The sequence below is a fragment of the Neoarius graeffei genome, chromosome 8 (assembly GCF_027579695.1).
Source record: "Neoarius graeffei isolate fNeoGra1 chromosome 8, fNeoGra1.pri, whole genome shotgun sequence".
NCBI lineage: Eukaryota > Metazoa > Chordata > Actinopteri > Siluriformes > Ariidae > Neoarius > Neoarius graeffei.
In genome coordinates, this window is record NC_083576.1 from 70,263,066 (window position 1) to 70,288,193 (window position 25,128).

General features: G+C 40.3%; 1 protein-coding gene across 1 annotated transcript in view; it reads left to right on the plus strand.

Moving 5' to 3' along the window:
- Nucleotides 1-25,128, plus strand: part of gramd4b (GRAM domain containing 4b) — an 82,426-nt gene that overhangs the window by 41,674 nt on the left and 15,624 nt on the right. The window contains exons 4-14 of the mRNA XM_060928142.1: nt 11,668-11,788; nt 11,877-11,935; nt 15,105-15,240; nt 15,703-15,728; nt 15,884-15,975; nt 19,071-19,162; nt 20,980-21,028; nt 21,174-21,245; nt 21,358-21,401; nt 21,559-21,668; nt 22,278-22,432. Coding sequence (XP_060784125.1) covers nt 11,668-11,788; nt 11,877-11,935; nt 15,105-15,240; nt 15,703-15,728; nt 15,884-15,975; nt 19,071-19,162; nt 20,980-21,028; nt 21,174-21,245; nt 21,358-21,401; nt 21,559-21,668; nt 22,278-22,432 — 956 coding nt within the window. The remainder of the gene's footprint in view (nt 1-11,667; nt 11,789-11,876; nt 11,936-15,104; nt 15,241-15,702; nt 15,729-15,883; nt 15,976-19,070; nt 19,163-20,979; nt 21,029-21,173; nt 21,246-21,357; nt 21,402-21,558; nt 21,669-22,277; nt 22,433-25,128) is intronic.

Genomic DNA, 25,128 nt, shown 5'->3' on the forward strand with positions numbered 1-25,128 from the left:
AGCTTAAAATTCTGCATAAAGTCTTTTTGCAAGTTATATGGATCACTTTAATTGGATTTCTCCTGTTCGGTTGATAAAGATAGAACCACTGTTCTTTTGGTACGTTGACCATCCAAATGTAATTAATGTGCTGTATTTTACATACTCTCAACTTTCAGCAGACAAAAACTTTTTGGCCAGCTGAGTCAAAACAACACCTGTTTTGTCTATAACTTCTATACCTGTACGGCACTGTAAACTGGGCTTCCTTCACCAGGTAATTAAAAAAACATGCGAGTCATTATCATGGAACTGCAATCCATCTAAATGTAAAGAGCTTATTTTCCGCAAGAAAGTCTACGGCCAAGATCTGTCCCCTGTTCATAACGTTCCCCAATGTGTAGAATTGCCTTTTCTTGGGATAATGTTTCAAGAGAATTATAAGTACACGAAGCATGCACAGGCTACGTTAAATAAAGTAAATAAATGTTTGCATGTAATTAGGTCACTCAGAAATGAAGGTTTTTCTTAGGTAAAGGTAGAGCAACTTTTTAATACTTTAGTTTTACCTAATTTTTTGTATGAACTCTCTATTTATGGTGCTTTCAGCTCAGATGTCTTACACAAATCCAGAATTTTTTAGACAGATGTTATCAAAGGAGATATAGCTCAGACAAAGTAAATATTCATGATCTGAGAAAGCAGATGTTAATATTTTTAAGAAATGTAATTTAGATCCGTTCTATGCAATTTTACCAGAAAGGAAAGAACCATCCATCCGTTATCTGTAGCCGCTTATCCTGTCCTACAGGGTCACAGGCAAGCTGGAGCCTATCCCAGCTGACTATGGGCGAGAGGCGGGGTACACCCTGGACAAGTCACCAGGTCATCGCAGGGCTGACATATAAACACAGACAACCATTCACACTCACATTCACACCTACGGTCAATTTAGAGTCACCAGTTAACCTAACCTGCATGTCTTTGGACTGTGGGGGAAACCGGAGCACCCGGAGGAAACCCACGCGGACACGGGGAGAACATGCAAACTCCACACAGAAAGGCCCTCACCGGCTGCTGGGCTCGAACCCAGGACCTTTTTGCTGTAAGGTGACAGTGCTAACCACTACACCACCATGCTGCCCCAATAAGAAACATTTTGTAAGGAAAACTTTAGCCATCACCCTCAAATAAATTCCAACAGATTTAAGAATTCTTATGTAAATAGACTAATTTTTAAGTATAAATTGTAAACAGGATTTTTTTTTTTTACATTTTTGTATTTTTTTCACGCTTTGTCTATATTTTTATGTTTTTAGCGTTTAATGTTTGTAACTTAAGATATGTGTCGTGTCTATTATTATTATTATTATTATTATTATTAAGTATTCAAAAAGGGCGGCACGGTGGTGTAGTGGTTAGCACTGTCGCCTCACAGCAAGAAGGTTCTGGGTTTGAGCCCAGTGGCCGGCGAGGGCCTTTCTGTGCAGAGTTTGCATGTTCTCCCCGTGTCTGCGTGGGTTTCCTTCGGGTGCTCCGGTTTCCCCCACAGTCCAAAGACATGCAGGTTAGGTTAACTGGTGACTCTAAATTGACCGTAGGTGTGAATGTGAGTGTGAATGGTTGTCTGTGTCTATGTGTCAGCCCTGTGATGACCTGGCGACTTGTCCAGGGTGTACCCCGCCTTTCGCCCATAGTCAGCTGGGATAGGCTCCAGCTTGCCTGCGACCCTGTAGAAGGATAAAGCGGCTAGAGATAATGAGATGAGATGAGATTATTATTATTATTATTATTATTATGTATTCAAAAAGGGCGGCACGGTGGTGTAGTGGTTAGCACTGTCGCCTCACAGCAAGAAGGTTCTGGGTTTGAGCCCAGTGGCCGGCGAGGGCCTTTCTGTGCAGAGTTTGCATGTTCTCCCCGTGTCTGCGTGGGTTTCCTTCGGGTGCTCCGGTTTCCCCCACAGTCCAAAGACATGCAGGTTAGGTTAACTGGTGACTCTAAATTGACCGTAGGTGTGAATGTGAGTGTGAATGGTTGTCTGTGTCTATGTGTCAGCCCTGTGATGACCTGGCGACTTGTCCAGGGTGTACCCCGCCTTTCGCCCGTAGTCAGCTGGGATAGGCTCCAGCTTGCCTGCGACCCTGTAGAACAGAATAAAGCGGTTAGAGATAATGAGATGAGAAGTATTCAAAAAGCAGAGGTGTACATAGTGTCTGGGTTAATCCATCATTAAAACAGTGTTTACATAAAAGTTGGTACAAAACGGTAATTAAAGGTCCCATGGCATGAAATTTTCACTTTCTGAGGTTTTTTAACGTTAAAATGAGTTCCTCTGACCTCCTTAAGTCACCCCAGTGGCTAGAAATTTCATAATGTATAAACCAAACTATGCCCAACATTTGAGAATGGCGCGTCAAAACGGCACGTTGATAAACTCTTCCCTTGTCTACGTCAGCAAGGGAGATGATCCCCACGCCCCCCCTCTGGATTCCCACCCACTGTATGGATTGCCCGCCCAACTCAAAAGTTGCTGTTTGTCCTACCAAGCCTACTGCGCATGCGCGAAGCCTACTGCGCATGCGCAGAACACATGACTACATTTTGTAGTGAGGAGCCCATAGAAGACACAACATGGAAATTGGCTGTACATGGATGTGACAACACAGAAAGGAGTCTGTTTTTACTGCCGACGGGAGAGCCCCTGAAGACACAGTGGCTTAATTTTATTTACTTCAATAATACGCCGTCGAGTCTACCTAAGACAGTGTATGTTTGTCAGAAGCATTTTCCTGAGGAATGTTTCCACAACTTGGGACAGTACAGGGCAGGTTTTGCACATCAACTGTCACTGAAGCCTGGGTCTGTGCCAAGCATCCCTGCCGCATCAGCAACAAACACCGAACAAGTAAGTGTATAACTGGTCGTTTTGCCGTGTTTTAAAATCGGTGCGTTAGCCTAGCAATGGCTACATTAGCTGTGCAGCTAACCGCTTCCTGCAGTTAGCCAGGTACCCATTTTTTTAGACAGGGCGGACAGACCAGGGCATTCGCCCGCCTGGCCGTGCCCAACGAGGAGCGCTCTCGGCCGGCTTGGGAGGCAGACGGCAGCCCCTCCCCCTCCCCCCATGGCACGCCCCCCTCCCCCCATGGCACGCCCCCACCGTCTACCCTTCCCCGCCTCCTGCTTCTCATTAGCAAAACGACGCACTGGGAAAAGGGCTGAAATGGGGCTTTCTCCCAGGAGGCTATATCTACGTGCCGAGGGTTCATTTCGAGAAAGGCTGCGGATATAACATCCGGAAGCCTCTATGAGCCCATTTAAAGCATCAACAAACCACCATGCCATGGGCCCTTTAATGGTCGTTATGCAGAAACATCAAACATCATGCGAGTTTAAAAGTGACACTGTTTGTTATAATTACCTGCACATCTGAGTCACATCTGAGTGTACTGAAGAAGGCAAAGACAGAATGTCTGAGCTGTATTTTGGCTCCTCTGTGCCAAGTAAATAAAAGATAATTGAGGGTTTCAAATATTGACTGAATGCAGGCACAGTTCTTTTAATTAAATGATTTAATCTTGGACTTTGTAGGTCTAATATATTTAAGTGACTGAAATTAAATGAGCTTTGTGAAAACCTTTTGTGTGTGCTTAAAGAAATAGTCTCTCTCATGCTTCCACCACCAGGTGTTAGAGACATTATGTTTCCAGGTTGTCCGTCCATCCTCCGTCTATTATCTGTCCGTCTATTTAAGATCCTTGTTAGTCCGATATGCTTGAATGTTTATAGGATTTATTTAACAACCATTCACTTATATTCACTGAGCTGAAGGTGGATAATTGTTTTAGTATAAATATACCGGTGATTTTATTAATTTTTTTTTAAAAATAATTTACTTCAGTCTTCAAAAGCTGCATGCAAATGTAATGCGGGCAGACTTGCAACATGCACACCGGCTTATGTCACACATCTACGCTGTCACATAAAATACTTTTGTTTTGAAATCGATAAAATAAATCACAATTCCACCTTTGAATAGTTTTAGACCAAACTTCGCAGCTTTAGTGCTCTTAGGAACAGTATTTTCTTTCATACTTTCTAATTCTTCCTCACTTATGGTGTCAAAGTGATTGGCCGCCATTTTGCCGAGTCGCTCGAGGTGATTATCGAGAAATAATCCAAATCTCTTGACCAGTCAGAGTGTGCAATTTCCTATAATCACGTCCACATTTATACTAAATGGAATTATCATTACACACTTTTAGACCAAACAGTTTGAGGGATTTATTGAGAGAAAATACCCCCTGGGGAGCTCTCCTGAGAACTACATACTGCATGTTCAAGGGCTTTTTTTCTGTTTGCATTCACACCACCAGAAGGAATGCTAAAGGGACATAAGCTGTGATTGTTAGCAGGAAATGCTAACGAAGATTTTTATATTTCACTTTGACACATCAATATCGGGCTGTATTTCCTCCATCAAATACACTATATTGCCAAAAGTATTTGCTCACCCATCCAAATTATCGGAATCAGGTGTTCCAATCACTTCCATGGCCACAGGTGTGTAAAATCAAGCACCTAGGCATGCAGACTGTTTTTACAGTTTGGAGCTGCCCCTTCCTCTTCCAACATGACTGTGCACCAGTGTACAAAGCAAGGTCCATAAAGGCATGGATGACAGAGTCTGGTGTGGATGAACTTGACTGGCCTGCACAGAGTCCTGACCTCAACCCGATAGAGCACCTTTGGGATGAATTAGAGCGGGGACTAAGAGCCAGTCCTTCTCGTCTAACATCAGTGTGAGACCTCACAAATGCGCTTCTGGAAGAATGGTCAAAAATTCCCATAAACACGCTCCTAAACCTTGTGGACAGCCTTCCCAGAAGAGTTGAAGCTGTTCTAGCTGCAAAGGGTGGACCGACGTCATATTGAACCCTGTGGATTAGGAATGGGATGTCACTTAAGCTCATATGTGAGTCAAGGCAGGTGAGCAAATACTTTTGGCAATATAGTGTATATGGTCAATTAAGCCTGGACTTCTCTGCCGGTCTGTTTGTTTGTGATGTGGGTTCCCCCCCCCCCAGTTTTAACACTAATGTTGTTTACACAGCTAACGTTTTACACAGATTTTTAAAAATGGCGATTATTGGTGCTGCATTGGCTCATGTTTGACCAATGCAGACCAGTAGGTATGAACTTGTGATCTCCCAATCGAGAGGCGGACACGCTAACCACTAGGCCAACTCGCAGCTTTTTTCTTAGTACAAGGAAACATGAAAATGGTTGTCTATTGATACACGCTTACTACAAATATTGCCATTAAAGATTATGTCCGAAGGGGATAATGTGTACAGTTGTACACATGACGTTCCATAGCATTTTTCCTTGTGTCCGAAGGGGTTAAGAAGTTCTGGGGTGTTCTTTTAAGTATTTCTTCCAGGTTGAGCACAAGCCTTAAGAACAAACCGGTATTCATGGGTGGCCCAAGTCCAGTCTTCTCTCTGGCACTTGGTTTGGCTGGTGAGCTAGCACTGTGTAAGTCACTGATGGTTTCCTGCAATGTCATTCAGAACAAAAGAATCTAATGTGTTATTCCAGTCAGAAACTCGTTCACATCACTGGCCTGCTCAAGATTTACAAGCTGTTACTTTCGAGCCCGTGTCACAGGTTGTATCGCAGTGCTCACACTCATGCGTACGGAGGTAACAGTTCCCTTTTCTCAGAAACATAAACCTGCGAGGTTAAATGCAAGTCTGTCAGGCATACAAATTGACATGCAAGATAGCACACAGCACTTTTGCCGAATCACTGAATGATTTACTGGTTTTAAAATAATTAACCTGTATATAAGCATGGATTTCATTTTTATAGTAGCTTAGAGGTCATGCATCTTTTTAAAAGCTCCATAATTCCATAAGCATGTATTTGCATGGGCCAAAATCTGTGAACGAATACCAAAGGTGCAGTTTCTCGTGTTAGCCGCTGACTGCATTGCGTGCTGTGGGCCAGTGATGTTCCCCTAGACACAGGACTGGTGTTCAGTCAGTTCATTTGGCAATCACCTGCAAAGCACATGTCTCCGAGTCTTAATCGGAATGGCATGTTGTAACACGAGGCTCAGGGGTAAGACTTTGGTTTGATGGCAGCTTGTTTAATATGTGCAGAGAAGGGTTGTGTGTTTGTTCAGAACTGATGAAGGCTTAGAGTTAGTTATACTCTAATCCACAGGGTCTTAACTCCAAGGAAAGCAGTTGAATGTTTTATTTGATTTAAAACAAAGATTCACGAACGTACAGTGCTCAGCGTAAATGAGTACACCCCCTTTGAAAAGTAACATTTTAAACAATATCTCAGTGAACACAAACAATTTCCAAAATGTTGACAAGACAAAGTTTAATATACAACCCCGATTCCAAAAAAAGATGGGACAAAGTACAAATTGTAAATAAAAACGGAATGCAATGATGTGGAAGTTTCAAAATTCCATATTTTATTCAGAATAGAACATAGATGACATATCAAATGTTTAAACTGAGAAAATGTATCATTTAAAGAAAAAAATTAGGTGATTTTAAATTTCATGACAACACATCTCAAAAAAGTTGGGACAAGGCCATGTTTCCCACTGTGAGACATCCCCTTTTCTCTTTACAACAGTCTGTAAACGTCTGGGGACTGAGGAGACAAGTTGCTCAAGTTTAGGGATAGGAATGTTAACCCATTCTTGTCTAATGTAGGATTCTAGTTGCTCAACTGTCTTAGGTCTTTTTTGTCATATCTTCCGTTTTATGATGCGCCAAATGTTTTCTATGGGTGAAAGATCTGGACTGCAGGCTGGCCAGTTCAGTACCCAGACCCTTCTTCTACGCAGCCATGATGCTGTAATTGATGCAGTATGTGGTTTGGCATTGTCATGTTGGAAAATGCAAGGTCTTCCCTGAAAGAGACGTCGTCTGGATGGGAGCATATGTTGCTCTAGGACCTGGATATACCTTTCAGCATTGATGGTGTCTTTCCAGATGTGTAAGCTGCCCATGCCACACGCACTAATGCAACCCCATGCCATCAGAGATGCAGGCTTCTGAACTGAGCGCCGATAACAACTTGGGTCGTCCTTCTCCTCTTTAGTCCGAATGACACGGCGTCCCTGATTTCCATAAAGAACTTCAAATTTTGATTCGTCTGACCACAGAACAGTTTTCCACTTTGCCACAGTCCATTTTAAATGAGCCTTGGCCCAGAGAAGATGTCTGCGCTTCTGGATTGTGTTTAGATACGGCTTCTTCTTTGAACTATAGAGTTTTAGCTGGCAACGGCGGATGGCACGGTGAATTGTGTTCACAGATAATGTTCTCTGGAAATATTCCTGGGCCCATTTTGTGAGTTCCAATACAGAAGCATGTCTGTATGTGATGCAGTGCCGTCTAAGGGCCCGAAGATCACGGGCACCCAGTATGGTTTTCCGGCCTTGACCCTTACGCACAGAGATTCTTCCAGATTCTCTGAATCTTTTGATGATATTATGCACTGTAGATGATGATATGTTCAAACTCTTTGCAATTTTACACTGTCGAACTCCTTTCTGATATTGCTCCACTATTTGTCGGCGCAGAATTAGGTGGATTGGTGAGCCTCTTCCCATCTTTACTTCTGAGAGCCGCTGCCACTCCAAGATGCTCTTTTAAAACCCAGTCATATTAATGACCTTTTGCCAATTGACCTAATGAGTTGCAGTTTGGTCCTCCAGCTTAATTTTGGCTTTTTTGCTAGGGTGAGCAACATCTCATAAATCAAAACAGTTCAGCTACCCAGTGCGTTTTCATAGAATAATAAATTGATTGCTCAAATCAGGGACAGCTAGGAGGCCATACACAGTCTTAGTGTTTACCAATAGTTGAGTGGTGATGTTCTTCAATTCACTGGTACAGATGCCTGCAGGTCAACATAGTCTGCATCACACAGACCACACTTGTATAAATAAACAACGTTCTGTTGACTAACCAGCAATGGTTTGGCTTCGTGTAACTTGACTTCCTCCTGAATTTTACGACTCGTGTAAACAGGAAATAAAGTGATGTTAAAGCAAATACGCAGAACCTTTATTTTAAAATACGTTCCTGAGTGGATAGTATCTCCCTCCTTGACTCTTGTATGCTGCATAAATGGGAATAAAAAATATATATTTTTGAGAGTTAAAATCGACTACAAAGTTGGCATTCGAGCTGCCCCGCTGAGCCAGCCAGCCCTGAGTGTGTGATGTCACAGCGATAACTGGTTTTAAGGCCAAGGCCTTTCACAGCTATAGACCAAAATCAAATCATATAAATAAAAATTTATGGTGAAAGTAAGAAATACCGTTACCGACTTGCTCAACTAAGACTGATTTGACTTCGTTGATTGTGAGTTGACTCTCATTAAAACAGGATAGGTGTTATAACTTATGCAACATACCTGTACATGCATGCATTTTCACTGATAAAACGTAAAAGGCTAATTAAATAATCAGATGAACTGAGACAATCACATTCTGAAGCAAATTAAATAATCTTATACCGGTAACTTAAATACACAATACAAGTTACATGTATTAATCTAAATGCAGGTAAACAGCGAGTGTTGTTTTTGTTGTTTTGTATCCAAATGAGAGTCGGAGCTTACCTGTCTGCGTTCTTGCTTCTTGAAGGCCGACCTTGTGGCCGATTGTTTTGACTTTCAGCTGTTCGTTCATTTGCTTCTTCCATGTAAGGGCGAGATGGCAACAATATCCAGCGGAGAAATCAGACAGCTGGTCCACTCATTCTCCATTTTCTCCATACTGAGTACTCCGCCATTACTGCTTGGCTCAGGCAATTACTAAAACCCAGGATGGGACAGGAGGTCACCAGTTTTAGCAGCAAAGTCACTGCCTGAGTGATAATATGTCCCGTTCCGTCCTGGGTTTTAGCAACAACCCTTGGTTCACACTCTGGGAGAACTGGTGCAACTGAACTTACTTTCCTTTTTAAATAAATAAATAAATAAATAAAAATACTTTCCTTTTCTTGTAGTTTTCTTTTCCTTTAATTGTTGGTACTGCACCCTCTTTCAATACGGGTTTATAGCCAACACTCCTCAACAGATCAGAGGTTTCGTAAGAGTCTTCAGTAAAATGTGCAGAGCAGAGGAGAGACCACTTCGTAGGCGCACAATGTGCCCATGAACTTCTCGCAAAACGCGTCCAAATCTTTGCAGTTTGAACATTCTTGGGCCATGAATGCAATGTAAATCCACCTTCTGTCATTTTGCTGCACCTGCCAGCAACACATCTACGTGGCATGGCGATAAATTAGCTCAAAATGGAAGCTCGAAGTTGCAGTCAGCTCTGTTTTTTAGTATAGCGGAAATGGCAATGAGACCGATAGACTTCCTGCTGTGATGTTACAGATATCAAGGTCATTCACTCAGGCCGCTACCTATATGAATCACTTTAATCGTAAAAATTACTATATTAGATTTATTGTTAACACTTAAAACTATCCCTGTGCCATTCTTGAGGTCTCAGGGCATTTATAAACAAAAGTGAGGCCATGGTTTTGCATATATGCTTTAAGTCTAGCACTCAAAGATCCAAGCTGTCTTCTCACCATGTCAGAAGGCTTCTGGTCTTTAAAAGGCCAGAAAAAAACAAACAGGTGGCACGGTGGTGTAGTGGTTAGCACTGTCGCCTCACAGCAAGAAGGTTCTGGGTTTGAGCCCAGTGGCCAACGGGGGCCTTTCTGTGTGAAGTTTGCGTGTCTGTATGGGTTTTCTCCGGGTGCTCCGGTTTCCCCCACAGTCCAAAGACATGCAGGTTAAGCTAATTGGTGGCTCTAAATTGACTGTAGGTGTGAATGTGAGTGTGAATGGTTGTTTTTTTCTATGTCTCAGCCCTGCGATAACCTGGCGACTTGTCCAGGGTGTACCCCGTCTCTCGCCCATAGTCAGCTGGGATAGGCTCCAGCTTGCCCGTGACCCTGCACAAGCTGTTATAAGTGGTTATGGTTAATGGATGGATGGATGGATGGATGGATGGATGGATGGATGGATGGATGGAAAAAATGAACAGTCTTCATGTCATCAGGTGCTTGATTGGCAGCAGCTGATAACCCTAACTCCTACACCATCCTGGAGCAGAACTGATTAATGGTTGAATCAATGAGCTTTTCTGGGTATTTTAGGGCTTGAAAACTTCTCAGACTATCACATTCTTCACTGAAGTACTCCTTTCTTGACGATAAACAAAATAGGTGCGATGAAGCATGGCTTTTCACAGGATCTCTTATACCTTTTATAAATAAATTCTGTTGGAAATCTTTCTTTAAATGCAAGTCACATGCAATCAAGTAGAAATGTTATTTAGATTTAACCCTAGTAAATTTACTTTATTTCAGTTCATGTGGTTTTGAGAAAGCTGATCAATAACTGGTCTTCTCTGTGAAATAGAAATGCTCGCTTCACTTGGACTATATCATTGTCGCCTTCTATCAAAATCCAGGTTATTCTGCCTGGAACCCTTAAAACTCTTTACCCCTTAAAGCAGTTGCTACAGCCACCCTTGTATATGTATATACTGTTCACCGTTAGAACATATTTACAAGAAAAAAAGTCGAAAGACAAGGTTTTGACAAGGTTTTAGACAAGGCGTCATATGTCATCATTATGGGATATACATGGGGTCATCATATGTTGTCATTAAGGGGTAAAGAGTTAAAAATAAGCAATGATTTTATAGAGAGAAATTGACGTAATGTGATGGAGGATCGTTTTTATCTTGTGGATATGCCAGTGATTTCATGTGCAGTTTAACCGCAGCTTGACCAAACTCCTTGGATGTTTTGTTAGCCGTCCTCTGTTTGATATGAGGAGAAAAAGAGGGATAAATTAATTTGACATTACAGCAGAGATGATGATTAAAAAAGGCAGAACCTTGCAGATTGGTCCTACAAGAGCCAATCAGAACTATCCAAAGCAACATCAAATAAATATATTTGTGAGACAAATGGACTTAAGCAGTATAAAGACCAGGCTTTATACTATGTAGTGGGAATGGAAGAAGCACAGTTGTTTGTTTCAGATTGAGAACTAAAGTCTTGTATGTTTTGAAGTCTTGGTGGTTGCTGGTTGTAACTCGTACTCGGGTGTCTCTCTCTATTCTTTATCTCACCTTACCTTTGATCAGCGCTAAGGGGTCTTTATTACAAGGATAATTAGCTATTGTGAGGCTAAACCAGGGCTGAATAATAGATGAGGATGATTTTGTGTTTTATGCGACCTTGAATATTGGAGCTGCGGCCTGATTGCTCCTATGTTTAGATAAAGTGGAACTGAGTCCGCTGTGTGAATTTCTTTCTTTTTTTTTTCTTGATGAAGGCTGTCAAATATTATTAATATTTATAATGGAAATTGGAGCCGACTGCTTGTCTTTATTCTAAATGCAGCCCAGAGAGTTCAATGTCACAACTGAAGTGAAGATGGAGACTAGGAGACATATTTAGGTCTTCAGGTCTTTGTGTTTCGGGACATTTTTGTATAACTCCAGAAAGAAGTCCTATAGACTGTGTGCGCTTTGTGAGCATAATCATACAGGTCCTAAATGGTGTCAGGAAATCCATCATCTGTTCTCAGTGACAGTCTCACTGTACTGTGTTCTCCTGTCTCCTTCAGAGGAAGAGTTGAGGAAACTTCGAGAGGAGATGAACGTGGAGACACTGAAGCAGGAACTTGAGAAAGAAAAGTTGAAAAGACTTGAACTTGAACAGAAAATGAACGAAATCCTAAAGACCAGGTATGAGAACAGGATTTGTTTTTTGTGTTCATGCAGTAAGACTAATAGTGAAGTTGTATCTTTTACTAAATGTTTGTCTTGCTCTCAGACCAGAGGACTCCCCACCACCTCCTTCCAAAATTCATGGTCCTGCTGACAATGGAACAGGTGAGCTGTAGGCAAATAACCTACACACATTTATACATTTCCTTGCGTGTGTGATGGACAGACCAGCTATTTTTCATTAGATTCTCGTAAATACTGTGTAATCAAAAAAATTCCAGGACTATTCCTGTTGCAAACCTACAGAGCGTGGTCATGTCATGTGTGTACAATAGGAGCAAGCAGTAACTCTCGTGAGTTAGTATGCCCTGCGACGTCTCACTGTCAACACCGGGACCTGTGTTGCATACGTTTTTGTGACAACGTGTACATGCATATTTGCGATTTTGCACCATGCACAAGCATTTTTAATCAACAGAGATCATTGAAATGCTTCAGCAAGCCTATGGCAATAAAGCACTGCGCCAGGCGAGGTGTTTTGAATGGGATTCACACTTCAAGAGGGGCAGGATAAATAATAATAACAATAATCTTTATTAGGAAGAGGGTTTCAAAAGCTGAGACTTATTTACATGAAAGCTGTGCATAACAAATATAAATGAATGGCAAACATAATAAATAAAATATAATGTGTGTAAAAATATTAAAACGTAGTGATTTGTACTGACAGTGGAAACTTTAAGAAATAGTGTGAAAATTAGACTAACTTCGAGGTATAGAAACGACAGCATATTAGAGCGAGTACATTAATATAAACCTATAATTTGAATGATGGTCGTCAGAGCTGCTGTGACGGGTACACAAGGGATATAAGTGCAGTATAAGCGCAGAAGCAATTCTAATAATAACAATGAAGTTTATTTACAGTGAACCAATATACACATAGGCAAACAATCCAAAATGGCAGGCTAGATCAAAAACATGAAAACAAGCAAAAGGGTTGGGCAAGGCGCAAACAGGACATCTAAGGCTAAGCGAGAATGAGAAACAGGCACAGGAAACAGGAAATCGAGAACACGGTAGAAAGGCTCGGTAACGCGTACTGACGTATCGTAATACTTCGCAATGGTCGTGCATCAGCACAGTCCTTAAATAGGTGCACACATACAGTGGTGCTTGAAAGTTTGTGAACCCTTTAGAATTTTCTATATTTCTGCATAAATACGACCTAAAACATCATCAGATTTTCACACAAGTCCTAAAGGTAGATAAAGAGAACCCAGTTAAACAAATGAGACAAAAATATTATACTTGGTCATTTATTTATTGAGGAAAATGATCCAATATTACATATCTGTGAGTGGCAAAAGTATGTGAACCTCTAGGATTAGCAGTTAATTTGAAGGTGAAATTTGAGTCAGGTGTTTTCAATCAATGGGATGACAATCAGGTGTGAGTGGGCACCCTGTTTTATTTAAAGAACAGGGATCTATCAAAGTCTGATCTTCACAACACATGTTTGTGGAAGTGTATCATGGCACGAACAAAGGAGATTTCTGAGGACCTCAGAAAAAGCGTTGTTGATGCTCATCAGGCTGGAAAAGGTTACAAAACCATCTCTAAAGAGTTTGGACTCCTCCAATCCACAGTCAGACAGATTCTGTACAAATGGAGGAAATTCAAGACCATTGTTACCCTCCCCAGGAGTGGTCGACCAACACCGATCACTCCAAGAGCAAGGCGTGTAATAGTCGGCGAGGTCACAAAGGACCCCAGGGTAACTTCTAAGCAACTGAAGGCCTCTCTCACATTGGCTAATGTTCATGGGTCCACCATCAGGAGAACACTGAACAACAATGGTGTGCATGGCAGGGTTGCAAGGAGAAAGCCACTGCTCTCCAAAAAGAACATTGCTGCTCGTCTGCAGTTTGCTAAAGATCACGTGGACAAGCCAGAAGGCTATTGGAAAAATGTTTTGTGGATGGATGAGACCAAAATAGAACTTTTTGGTTTAAATGAGAAGCGTTATGTTTGGAGAAAGGAAAACACTGCATTCCAGCATAAGAACCTTATCCCATCTGTGAAACATGGTGGTGGTAGTATCATGGTTTGGGCCTGTTTTGCTGCATCTGGGCCAGGACGGCTTGCCATCATTGATGGAACAATGAATTCTGAATTATAGCAGCGAATTCTAAAGGAAAATGTCAGGACATCTGTCCATGAACTGAATCTCAAGAGAAGGTGGTTCATGCAGCAAGACAACGACCCTAAGCACACAAGTCGTTCTACCAAAGAATGGTTAAAGAAGAATAAAGTTAATGTTTTGGAATGGCCAAGTCAAAGTCCTGACCTTAATCCAATCGAAATGTTGTGGAAGGATCTGAAGTGAGCAGTTCATGTGAGGAAACCCACCAACATCCCAGAGTTGAAGCTGTTCTGTACGGAGGAACGGGCTAAAATTCCTCCAAGCCGGTGTGCAGGACTGATCAACAGTTACCGGAAATGTTTAGTTGCAGTTATTGCTGCACAAGGGGGTCACACCAGATACTGAAAGCACATGTTCACATACTTTTGCCACTCACAGATATGTAATATTGGATAATTTTCCTCAATAAATAAATGACCAAGTATAATATTTTTGTCTCATTTGTTTAACTGGGTTCTCTTTATTAACCCCGCCGACAGTAGTCGGAGGGGTTATTATTTTCACCTGCGTCAGTCTGTGTGTGTGTGTATCTGTCTGTCTGTCTGTCTGTCTGTGTGTCTGCAAGATATCTCAAGAACCAATGGATCGATTTGGACCAAATTTTTTACATGTGTTGCCAATCACCCAGGAAGGAAACCATTAAATTTTGGAGGTCAAAGGTCAAGGTCATGGCAGAACTTCGAAATTTTCGCCCAAAGTATTTTAATAGGGAAAAGGCGGGGTTTGCACTCGTTAGAGTGTCCCTGTCTAGTCTACTTTTAGGACTTGTGTGAAAATTTGATGATGTTTTAAGTCATATTTATGCAGAAATATAGACGATTCTAAAGGGTCCACAAATTTTCAAGCACCACTGTAGTTCCTTAATAGAGTTCAGGAGTGCTTTGTTAACAGCGCGCTTGCTGGAGACCGCTTGACGTGCGCACAGCCCGAGGCGTGCCTTCAGGTGCACGCGCCACAGCATGCAGGACTGACATGCTGTTACAGAAAACGAATCAACACTTTCTGACCAATCAGAATTTCACAGCATTGTGGTATAATTTTTATTGAGCAAGTAACCAAAAATTATCAGCCTTAAAATCAAATTAATAACACAGCCCTACTTGACAGTACTTTTCTACTTTGCGACAGGAGAAAAGCAGAAGGAGTCTGTGAGCTCGAAGCTTTGGAAATGGCTGTATGAGCGCTTTGGCGTGTACATCGAGGACTTCCGCTTCCAGCCTGAGGAAAACATGGTGGAGACGGAGGAGCCACTCAGCGCTAAAAGGTGATGACAGCCTGTCATTCTCATCCTTTTTATAAAGCTTTCCTCTGGCTTGAAAGACCGTCAATACAGTGGGACAGCTGTGAAAGTCTTTGACACTGGTGGTGATGAACCTTTTTGCACTTTTTTTTTTTTTTGATGTAAGGCTGACAGCTCAGGTGGGTTTTGCGACGTGGCGTTTCTCACAGTCCACACTATTTTTGGATCATTTAAGCAACCAAGTTCGATAAAAAAAAAAAAAAGAGTGATTGCCTGCCCCTGATGGAAAACTTCCATATGATAGTCCATGTACGCTGTGATCCTTCTGAAAGCAGTTTCGCAGCTTTGTGTTTAGTCTGATGGTGCAAAAGCAATTGCTTTTCTCAAGTGAATGCTGTTGATGAAGTGCTGTTCTTTTGCTGCTTTTTTTTTTTGCTGTTGGTTCCCTTGTAAATAATTAACTGTGGATTTCTGCTCTCATTACAGATTAACTGAAAACATGAGACGACTCAGTAAGTATTGTTGTGACAATAATACTTTCTAGCATTTAACTTTCTATATTTTCAGAGTTGGAACATGGGCAATATGATTACTGTAATATTTTTTTCTTCTCCAGTTAGGGAAGATAGGATTCTGATTGTCTCTGTGCATGTAAATGTGTTCCCAGAACGAGGGGCTAAACCTGTGACAAATTTCATGAGGAACCTTTCTGCCTTATCCAGCTGGCACTCTGTCTACACATCAGCCATCGCCTTCATTGTGAGCTCACAGCCATTTTCAGAAAATGAAAAGCAGCACGCTCATCACTGATGAGCCAAACATTAAAAAGCCTATCAATCTTTTTGAATATTCTCTTGTTAAACTGTTGTGGATATTGTGGTATATTTGATTCTGCTATTGTATGATCAGAGTAAATTTCAACATTTTGCATAAATGCACACACACACACGTGCGCGCGCGCACACACACACACACACACACACACACACACAGAGCCATTGTTCTCAACTCAGGGAAGACCCAAGGGGTCTAATAATTCTAAGCCTAACAGTCGTAATCACAATAATTTGGAACTCGGGAGTAAGAATAAATGCCAACTTGACTCTTTAATTTTAATGAAAAACTTTATTAAGATGCTATTAAAGTGTTTTGATTTGAATACACAGTACCAGTCAAAAGTTTGGACACCCCTACTCGCTCATATTTGGTCACTCATATTCTATATTTGGTCTATTTTCTACACTGTAGAACAATACTGAAGAAATCACAGCTATGAAATAACATACTGCATATGGAATTGTGTGTTAAACAAAAAAGTGTTAAACAATACATTTCTTATTTTAGATTGTTCAAAGTATCCAGCGTTTACCTTGATGACGCTTTCCACACTATTGTCATTATCTTAAAGACCCACTGACAGTCATTTCGTATTAATTTTTAAACAAACAATATATGACTCCAAAGATAAATTCTGGTTTTAATTCTTGGTTTAACTGTCCGTTTTAAACATCAGAAGTAATTTTAAATTTCGCGCAGGGAGATTGACCTGGATATGAACTGGGCTCATTCATAGATGCCGGAAGTGACGTCACATCAGTGTGTCATTTTTGTTTACAAGTCACTATGTTGGTTCAGTTCTCACAAGTCTTGTGATATTGAGCTGTGGTTTTGTTGTGATTTCCTTGCGTGAAAAAGTTAAATGGCGTCTAACCGAAAAGGGATTATATGTGTGGCTTACGGGTGTTCTAACACCACGTCGGAAGGAGTGAAACTCCATTCCTTTCCTTGGAAAAAACACCCTGAAATAGCAAAAGAGTGGGAAAGAAACGTTTCCAAAACACGTGCGAACTGGAAGTCAACAAAATGGTCACGTCTCTGTTCAGCACATTTCGAGGAGCACTGTTTCACTTTGTCATCCAGAACTCGAAGAACGTTTGATCCAACTTATCCACTGGTGTTGGAGGAGTCAGCTGTGCCGATGTTGTTTGACAGGCCCGGGCCGAATCAATCTGTCAAAAGAGAAACAGATGACAGCAGACCCCCCGAAGGGGCAGTCAAAAAGCGAAAGTCCGGTGGTGCCTTTGCCAAAAGAGAACGAGCCAGGGTACGTGGCTATGTGTTGTTATTCAATACATGTATGTTGTTTAAAATTTGTTGTAACGTCACAAATGCGTCTTATACCATTGCATATTACTTATCAATAGGCCAAAGCAGCTAATACCAGTAATGTACAACAACTGAAAGGCCAATACCTTGTTTCATATATTTAGTTAGGATAATATACATGATATATGTGTGGAGTGATAGATATAAGATGTCATCCGGCATGTTTGTGAATCCTTTAGAGTTTTTGATATTTCTGCATAAATATGACCTAAACTTCTGGTAGCTACTGTATCTAACATGATCTAACAGGAGCTTAGACATGATGTTTTTTGGAGTGGGACCAATAGTGTGACGTGACCAGGACCATATGTTTAAGACATTATGCTGTTTAAACAGAATCTTCAATAGACGTGAGGGCAGACAATCTCGATAGCGTCCCTGCTTCATGTTTTGTTTTCATGCAATCCAGAACGACATACACTGATGTGACGTCACTCGCCCTAGCGGCAAAAACGGGCAAATGGCTCATGGCGCTTGTAGAAGCTGGGGCAAAAAACACAAAATCGGCTCTGAAATTCTTGATTTTCTACAAAGACGACCCTTTATTCAAGTTGAGTTTTGGATATTTTATTTCACAATACAGCAATAAAACAATAAATACACATATTACGTGGTGTAAAAAGTTGTGTCAGTGGGTCTTTAACCAGCTTCATGAGGTAGCCACCTGGAATGCTTTTCAATTAACAAATGTGCCTCGTCAAAAGTTAATTAGTGCAATTTCTTGCCTTCTTAATGCGTTTGAGATCAAATAGTAAATAAAAATAATAAATAAATAGCCATCTGTGGTTGGTTGAAGAGAGCAACTGGACTTGTTTGACGATTCTTGAAAACGTTTCGCCTCTCCTCCGAAAGGCATCCTCAGTTCTGTCTGACTACTAGGGAGTATCCAGTATTTATCCTCTCATGGATCATCATAGAATCCGAATCAGAATGCTGATGGCTGCATTGTGGGCATATGTTTCTACGCACTTTGGGATGAGATCCCTTCGACTGGTGCAGGAGTATGAGAGGACTTCCAGAAAACTGGCAGACATCTTAGCCAGAGTGGATCGTTCATTTTTGTCAACCTGGAACGACCATCATTGAACAGAGGTGGGTGTCTATGACATCTTAACAGCCGCCCACAATGCAGCCATCAGCATTCTGATTCGGATTCTATGATGATCCATGAGAGAATAAATACTGGATACTCCCTAGTAGTCAGACAGAACTGAGGATGCCTTTCGGAGGAGAGGCGAAACGTTTTCAAGAATCGTCAAGCAAGTCCAGTTGCTCTCTTCAACCAACCACAGATTACTATGTACCTGGACGACTGAGTTTCTTCACAGATATAAATAAATAGCCCTATTCCACAACTGTAGTAACCCATGTTATCTCAAGAACCGCTCAACTAAATAAAGAGAAACGACATCCATCATTACTTTAAGACATGACATGTCTTTTAATTAATAAAAATAAAGAAAAGCAATTGAATTAGGTGTGTCTAAACTTTTTTACTGATACTGTACATTTAATTCTGTGTGACTGGTTTATGTCGTGTGAGTAGATATTATACAGAATAAAACTCTCCCCTTCCTGCAGTAAATAAATACAACAGTACACATTTGCCTACTGTGCCTGAAATTGAAAAATATTAGTTATATCAGTTATGTTATATAGATTATTTTCTTTGTTTGTTTCTTCCACAGATCTATATGTATGCTGTGTGGCATGGCTGGGCAATTCCTATGTTTCTCTTCTTAGCTATTCTCCGTCTGTCTTTAAATTACCTCATAGCAAAGTAAGTCCAAGACCAGTTCATGCCCATTTAGTCTTATTAAATTAATTCATGCATGTAAATGGATCTACTCCTGATTTCAAAGACTGGCATGATATGTGTTATTATAAATAACAATTAAAGTTGCAGTATGTAACTTCATTTTAAACACCTCTCACCCTGTTTCTAATCTTCAGAGTTGAATGCAGATAGGCACAAAAATCTGGGTAAAGTCAAGATGATTTTAACTGTTTAATATAGTATTAACCTGTGTCTGAATTCTGGCACCCAAAAAAAGACAATCAGGTTTTTGCCTTTTTTTAAAAATAACAATTATCTTCCTGCAAAAATGTGTTGTATAAGGAGCCAGTTTAACAAATACATCAGTCAGACTGACTAAAGATGTTTAAACCCTTGCTAGCTAAATGTGATTTCCTCACACAGTGAAGTGTCACACTTTAGTCAAGTTGTTGAAGAGCAAAACGGACATAAACCTAATCAGTTCAGATTATAATTAGATACCAGCTGTCAAAATGTCTGCGATGGTCCTACGCTGCAGTCAGAATGAAATTTTTAAATGTAATTTTGATCCTGTTCACTTTGAGGGATCAACAGATATTATAATGCTATAAACTTACTTCCAGATGGAATACATGCAGAAGAGAAATACTTTCAGTTTAGAAAAGTTTGTAGTTTTCAGAATTATGTATCTGTACTATGAACTATGTACCAATTTTAAGACAAAACTAAAAACATTTTTTACACTGCCTATTCCACCTTATAATGATGACTATTTTATTTCTCTTTTTTTTAAACTCAATTTTAAATCATTTAAAATCTTGCACCTTTTGTCTGCACATTTGCTATATTTAATGAATTTCAAGTTTAAATTGTAAATAATTTTGGAAATAAGTTTTACCTTTTATATTTTTACTTTTCTTCTTCTTCTGCTTCTTCTTCTTCTTCTTATTCTTCTTCTTCTTCTTATTATTATTATTATTATACCCCAGCTCCAAAGGGGGGGGGGATTTATTGGTTTACCTCTGTCCGTCCGTCTGTATCTCTGTTCATCCGAAACACCCTTTTCCTCAGCAACCACAAATCATAGCCACTTGGTGCCAAACTTCAGCTTGGGGGTCTATATGGTGTATAGTGTTTTCAGGTCTGTCGCACATCGACTTCCTGTTTACTGACTGAATGTATTTATAAAACATATAGGGTGGATTTACAAAATTTTCGTAACACTTTTCTCAGCAACTACAAATCACAACTGCTTGATATTTGGTACCGAGCTTCAGCTTGGGGTTCTATACCGTATATATCGTTTTCAGGTCTGTCCCACATCGACTTCCTGCTTACCGATTGAATGTATTTACGAAACATATAGGGTGTATTTTGGCGCTATTTCAAGAAGTAAAATGCTATTTCAAAATGACAGTTTACCGGGATGCTATTTGAAATCCCTGGGGAGAGACACTGCTCTTTACTTACTTGTTTCAGGGTTAATTATTGGTTGAAGTCAACATTCATAATAAGTGTCCTATTACTTTGAATGCTTGCATTCTGATATAATCGAGAGCAGGGGGATACGTAAGTGAGCAGTAGCTCACAGTTGATCTTGTTGTAAATCTGTATCCTTTATCATGTTCTCCATTTTATTGCTCTCTGAAGCACTTTGAGTTGCCTTAGTATATGAAATGTGCTATACAAATTAAGCTGCCTTGCCTTGCCTTGTATAATACAATTTTACTGTGTGAAGGGTTTTCCCAGGCCACCACACATTTAGTTTTAAAGCGGTCTAATGTTGAATGCGCTGTGCTAAAGCGGTGTTATTGTTCCAGAGGCTGGAGGATACAGTGGAGTATTGTGCCTGAGGTGTCTGAGCCAGTGGTAAATATGAACATGGATGTTTTTAGTGCTGTTGATAATTAGTAGCAATGTTATTAAAGTTACTTACAGATTTTTTTTTACGCTAGCAAAGGAAAATCAGAAGAAGGTGAGACTCTGTATATAATATCTCATCTTTTCCTTACAGGAGCCTCCAAAAGAAGACTTGACTGTCTCAGAGAAGTTCCAGTTAGTGCTGGATGTGGCACAAAAAGCGCAGGTACATTCTGCCCAGTTGCTACAGTAGAAAATAGAGCTGCCACTGAACAGAGCAATCAAATAAGATTTCAGGTGTTGAGCAGTTTTTTTTCACAAGCTGTCTTTTTTCACAGAACCTGTTTGGAAAGATGTCTGATGTTTTGGAGAAAATCAAAAAGTTAGTACTTTTGGAAATTTGGTATGATTTTCCATATAAACACAGCTCAGCATATAGTATGTTACAGAATGGCAAGTAGATTACTTATTGTATATTTTTATATAGCTCGTGTTGAGATACATTTTATACACACAGTGCGTTTATGTGAATTCTTTAGCCTGTTCATGTGGGTGCAGCCTGAAATCACTCAGAAGTTGTACGTCGGTTTGTGGGTGGCGTTCATTGCTTCCTGCCTGCTGCCATACAAACTCTTAGGCTTCATAATCGGTAAGACATACAGTACCAGTCAAAAGTTTGGACACACCTTCGAATTCAATGTTTTTTCTTAATTTGTATTAATTAAGGCATTTCATGATGGATGTCATTTCTCTTTACTTAGTTGAGCGGTTCTTGACATAATAGATTACTACAGTTGTAGAATAGGGCTATTTACTGTATGTTTATTATTTACTATTTGATCTCAAACACATTAAGAAGGCAAGAAATTGCATTAATTAACTTTTAACGAGGCACACCTGTTAACTGAAAAGCATTCCAGGTGACTATTTCATGAAGCTGGTTAAGATAATGACAATAGTGCGAGTTATCAAGGTAAACAGTGACTACTTTGAAGAATCTAAAATATGAAATGTACTTTGTGTGTGTTTTTTGTTTTTTTTTAAACACTTTTTTGTTGTTGTTTGTTTACCGCCATTCCGTTTTGACATCTTCAGTATTGTTCTACAACATAGAAAATAGTCAGAATACAGAAACACCTACGTAGGGGTGTCCAAACCTTTGACTGGTGCTGTATTTATTATGGCTTTGTTTCCTGGTCTTTACAACCAGGTCTCAGTAGCTTTGCCATATTTACACCTGCAGTATTTCTATCAATAGGGCTCTATGCTGGAATCAAGTTCTTCATCATTGACTTTATCTTCAAGAGCTGCCCCAAATTTAGAGACAAATATGACACACCCTACATTGTATGGAAAAGCCTGCCAACTGACCCACAGCTCAAAGAACGTCACGGCAGCACCTTGAGCAGACGGGTGAGTATCACTAGTTCATCCACATCAAATCAAACCTCAAAGCAAAAAACTCTTGTGGTGCCCCCCCCCCAAATGTATAGGAACAGTCATGCCACGCACTGGATTTTTATTTTAAGTCAGCTTTAGTGTGTGATAGAGAGATACAGGCAGTATTTATTATTATTATTATTATTATTATTATTATTATTATTATTAAATAGTCTGTCACACTTGTGTTCTGTTTTTTTTTTCCTTCTTTCTCAGCTGTCTGGCTTTGAAAAGGTAGGGATCTAGTGGCATCTGGTTTCACAGCAGTGCCTGTGTTTGCCACCTATGTGTGTGGGTGGGGTGGTACATACCGGTATAGTTTCTAAACAGAACCCACATTTCTTCTGGCAAATGGATCAAAAACCTACTTGGCATAAATTCTCTGTGTGAGCAGAGCTGTAGCTCTGAGTGTTCTTGCTTCAAAAGCCTCAAAACTGTTGACAACCGGAGACTTTTTTTTTTAATTAAATGAACGATTACGTGACAACAGTTCTGCAAAATAAAATTAACAGATAAAAGAAACATGTTTACACTTGTCTCGTCTTCATCCGCTTATCCGGGGCCGGGTCGCGGAGACAGCAGTCTGAGCATGGAAGCCCAAACTTCCCTTTCCCCAGACACCTCGGCCAGCACCTCGGGAAGAACACCGAGGCGTTCCCAGGCCCAGGGCCGGCTCTAGGTCTTTGGCTGCCCTAGGCGAGATTGAGTTTTGGCGCCCCCCCCAAAAAAAACCCTCTAATAACATCTAAATAACACTTTAATCTAATCACTCTATTCTATTACTATTAAACAATGTACGGTGCATGGACAATAAACAAGAAGTCATTTTTATCTTTTTCATTATTGTTATTATTTTTATCATTATTCACATAAAGTGTCACAAAGTAAATTGACCACACAAATTCAATACATATCTCCATATAATGGGCAAAAACTCTTCCGCACCCTGTTCAAAGTGTAGTGCATGGACAATAAACAAGAAATTATTTTTAGTTTCTTTTTTGCTATTAAAAGTTAAGTCATCTCTGAAGAATTAACAAATTAAATGAATAAAAAATTCTACAATTCTAAATTGTGCAAACTTAAGCATCCTGTTAGGACATCAATGGGCTGTATTTTCAAACAAAAGTGCTATTATGGGTACTTTGTTATTGAAGTAACATTACAATGGGACTCGTCTGGTCTTCCTAATGGCAAATTCCTTGATAATATCATCAAATGATATTTCTCTTGAGATCTCTTGATTGATGTTCATCAACCAAGGCAAGGCAAGTTTATTTATATAGCACATTTCATACACAGTGGCAGTTCAATGTGCTTTACAGAAGTAAAAGCAAAACAGTAAACAATAGAAAATAAAATTACATAAAATAAATGGGGAAGAAAATTAATAAGAATTAAACAATAGTAGAAATAAAATAATAAAATGAGATAAAAGTTCAATTTAAAAAAACCCAGCAGAATAAAATAGAATAAAAGTTAAGTAAAATTTAAAACATGGCAACAAAGAGCAAGCCCATTCAGACGTTCTTGACTCATTGTTGACCTTAAGTATGTCTTCAGCAGTTTTAATTTTGAAAAGCTTCTTTCAGCAGAAGCTACTGTCACAGGTAGTGTAACAGCAGAGGTAAGGAGCGCGTATTTCTACATCCCCAGCCGCATCAGAGGTGTTGTAAAAAAGGTTTTCAACCTTTCATGAGCCAGGGCGCACTTTTTTCAATGAAAAAATCTCAAGGCACATCACCAATAGAAAATGTTGACTGAAACTAAAACGCTGTTGCCAATATTTACAATATACAGTCATTCTATAATTTTCCACGGTACACTTGGTGATCTCTCACGGCACACTAGTGTTCCGCGGTACTAGAGTTCGGCAGCACAGTGGTTGAAAACGCTGTACACCACAGCCATTTATGCTATTTGTAAAGAGAACACATCTGAGTGCTTGTTTTGTTTCCCTGCAGTCTTAACGCACTGAGATTGTTTCTTGTTTTCAACGCGTTTATTATATTTTCCTCCAGGAAGCTCTTCGCAACATGGTTGCTTGAATGAGCTGCTAAACTGTCATTTTAATGAGAACACAGATCAACAAAACAACTTTGTTTTATTAAAAAAAAAAAAACGTGCCAGGCACCATTGGAATATCTCGCTGCGAAACGTGTTCGGTGCACAAAAGACCTTTACTTCAGCCCAGACTGCTCAACGACACCAACAGACTGCTCCAAGTGCAGCCATATTCAAAACAAGCAACAGATCTATGTCAGTTATCTACGTTATGCAAAAACACTCTTTAGCCAACAACACTTAGGCTATTACATGGCCAAAACAGAGAATAGCCGCGGATGCGCACTTGCGTGCCCGAAGACACATTATAGACAGGGCGAACCACTGTTGAGCGCTTATTGTTTCATGATTAACAACCACCACCCCACCCCGCTTTTTTTTTGACAAATCGCACCCTGACTACATGCTTTGCTGTACAATTAAATTAGGCTAAGACATTATAATGCTGACTCGTTTTCAGAATAGTGGAAGTCATAATTTTTCTCCCCCCGTTTCTGCGCCCCTGGATGGACGCAGCGCCCTTAGCATTTGCCTATATTGCCTATGCCACGGGCCGGCTCTGCCCAGGCCAGCCGAGAGACATAGTCCCTCCAGCGTGTCCTGGG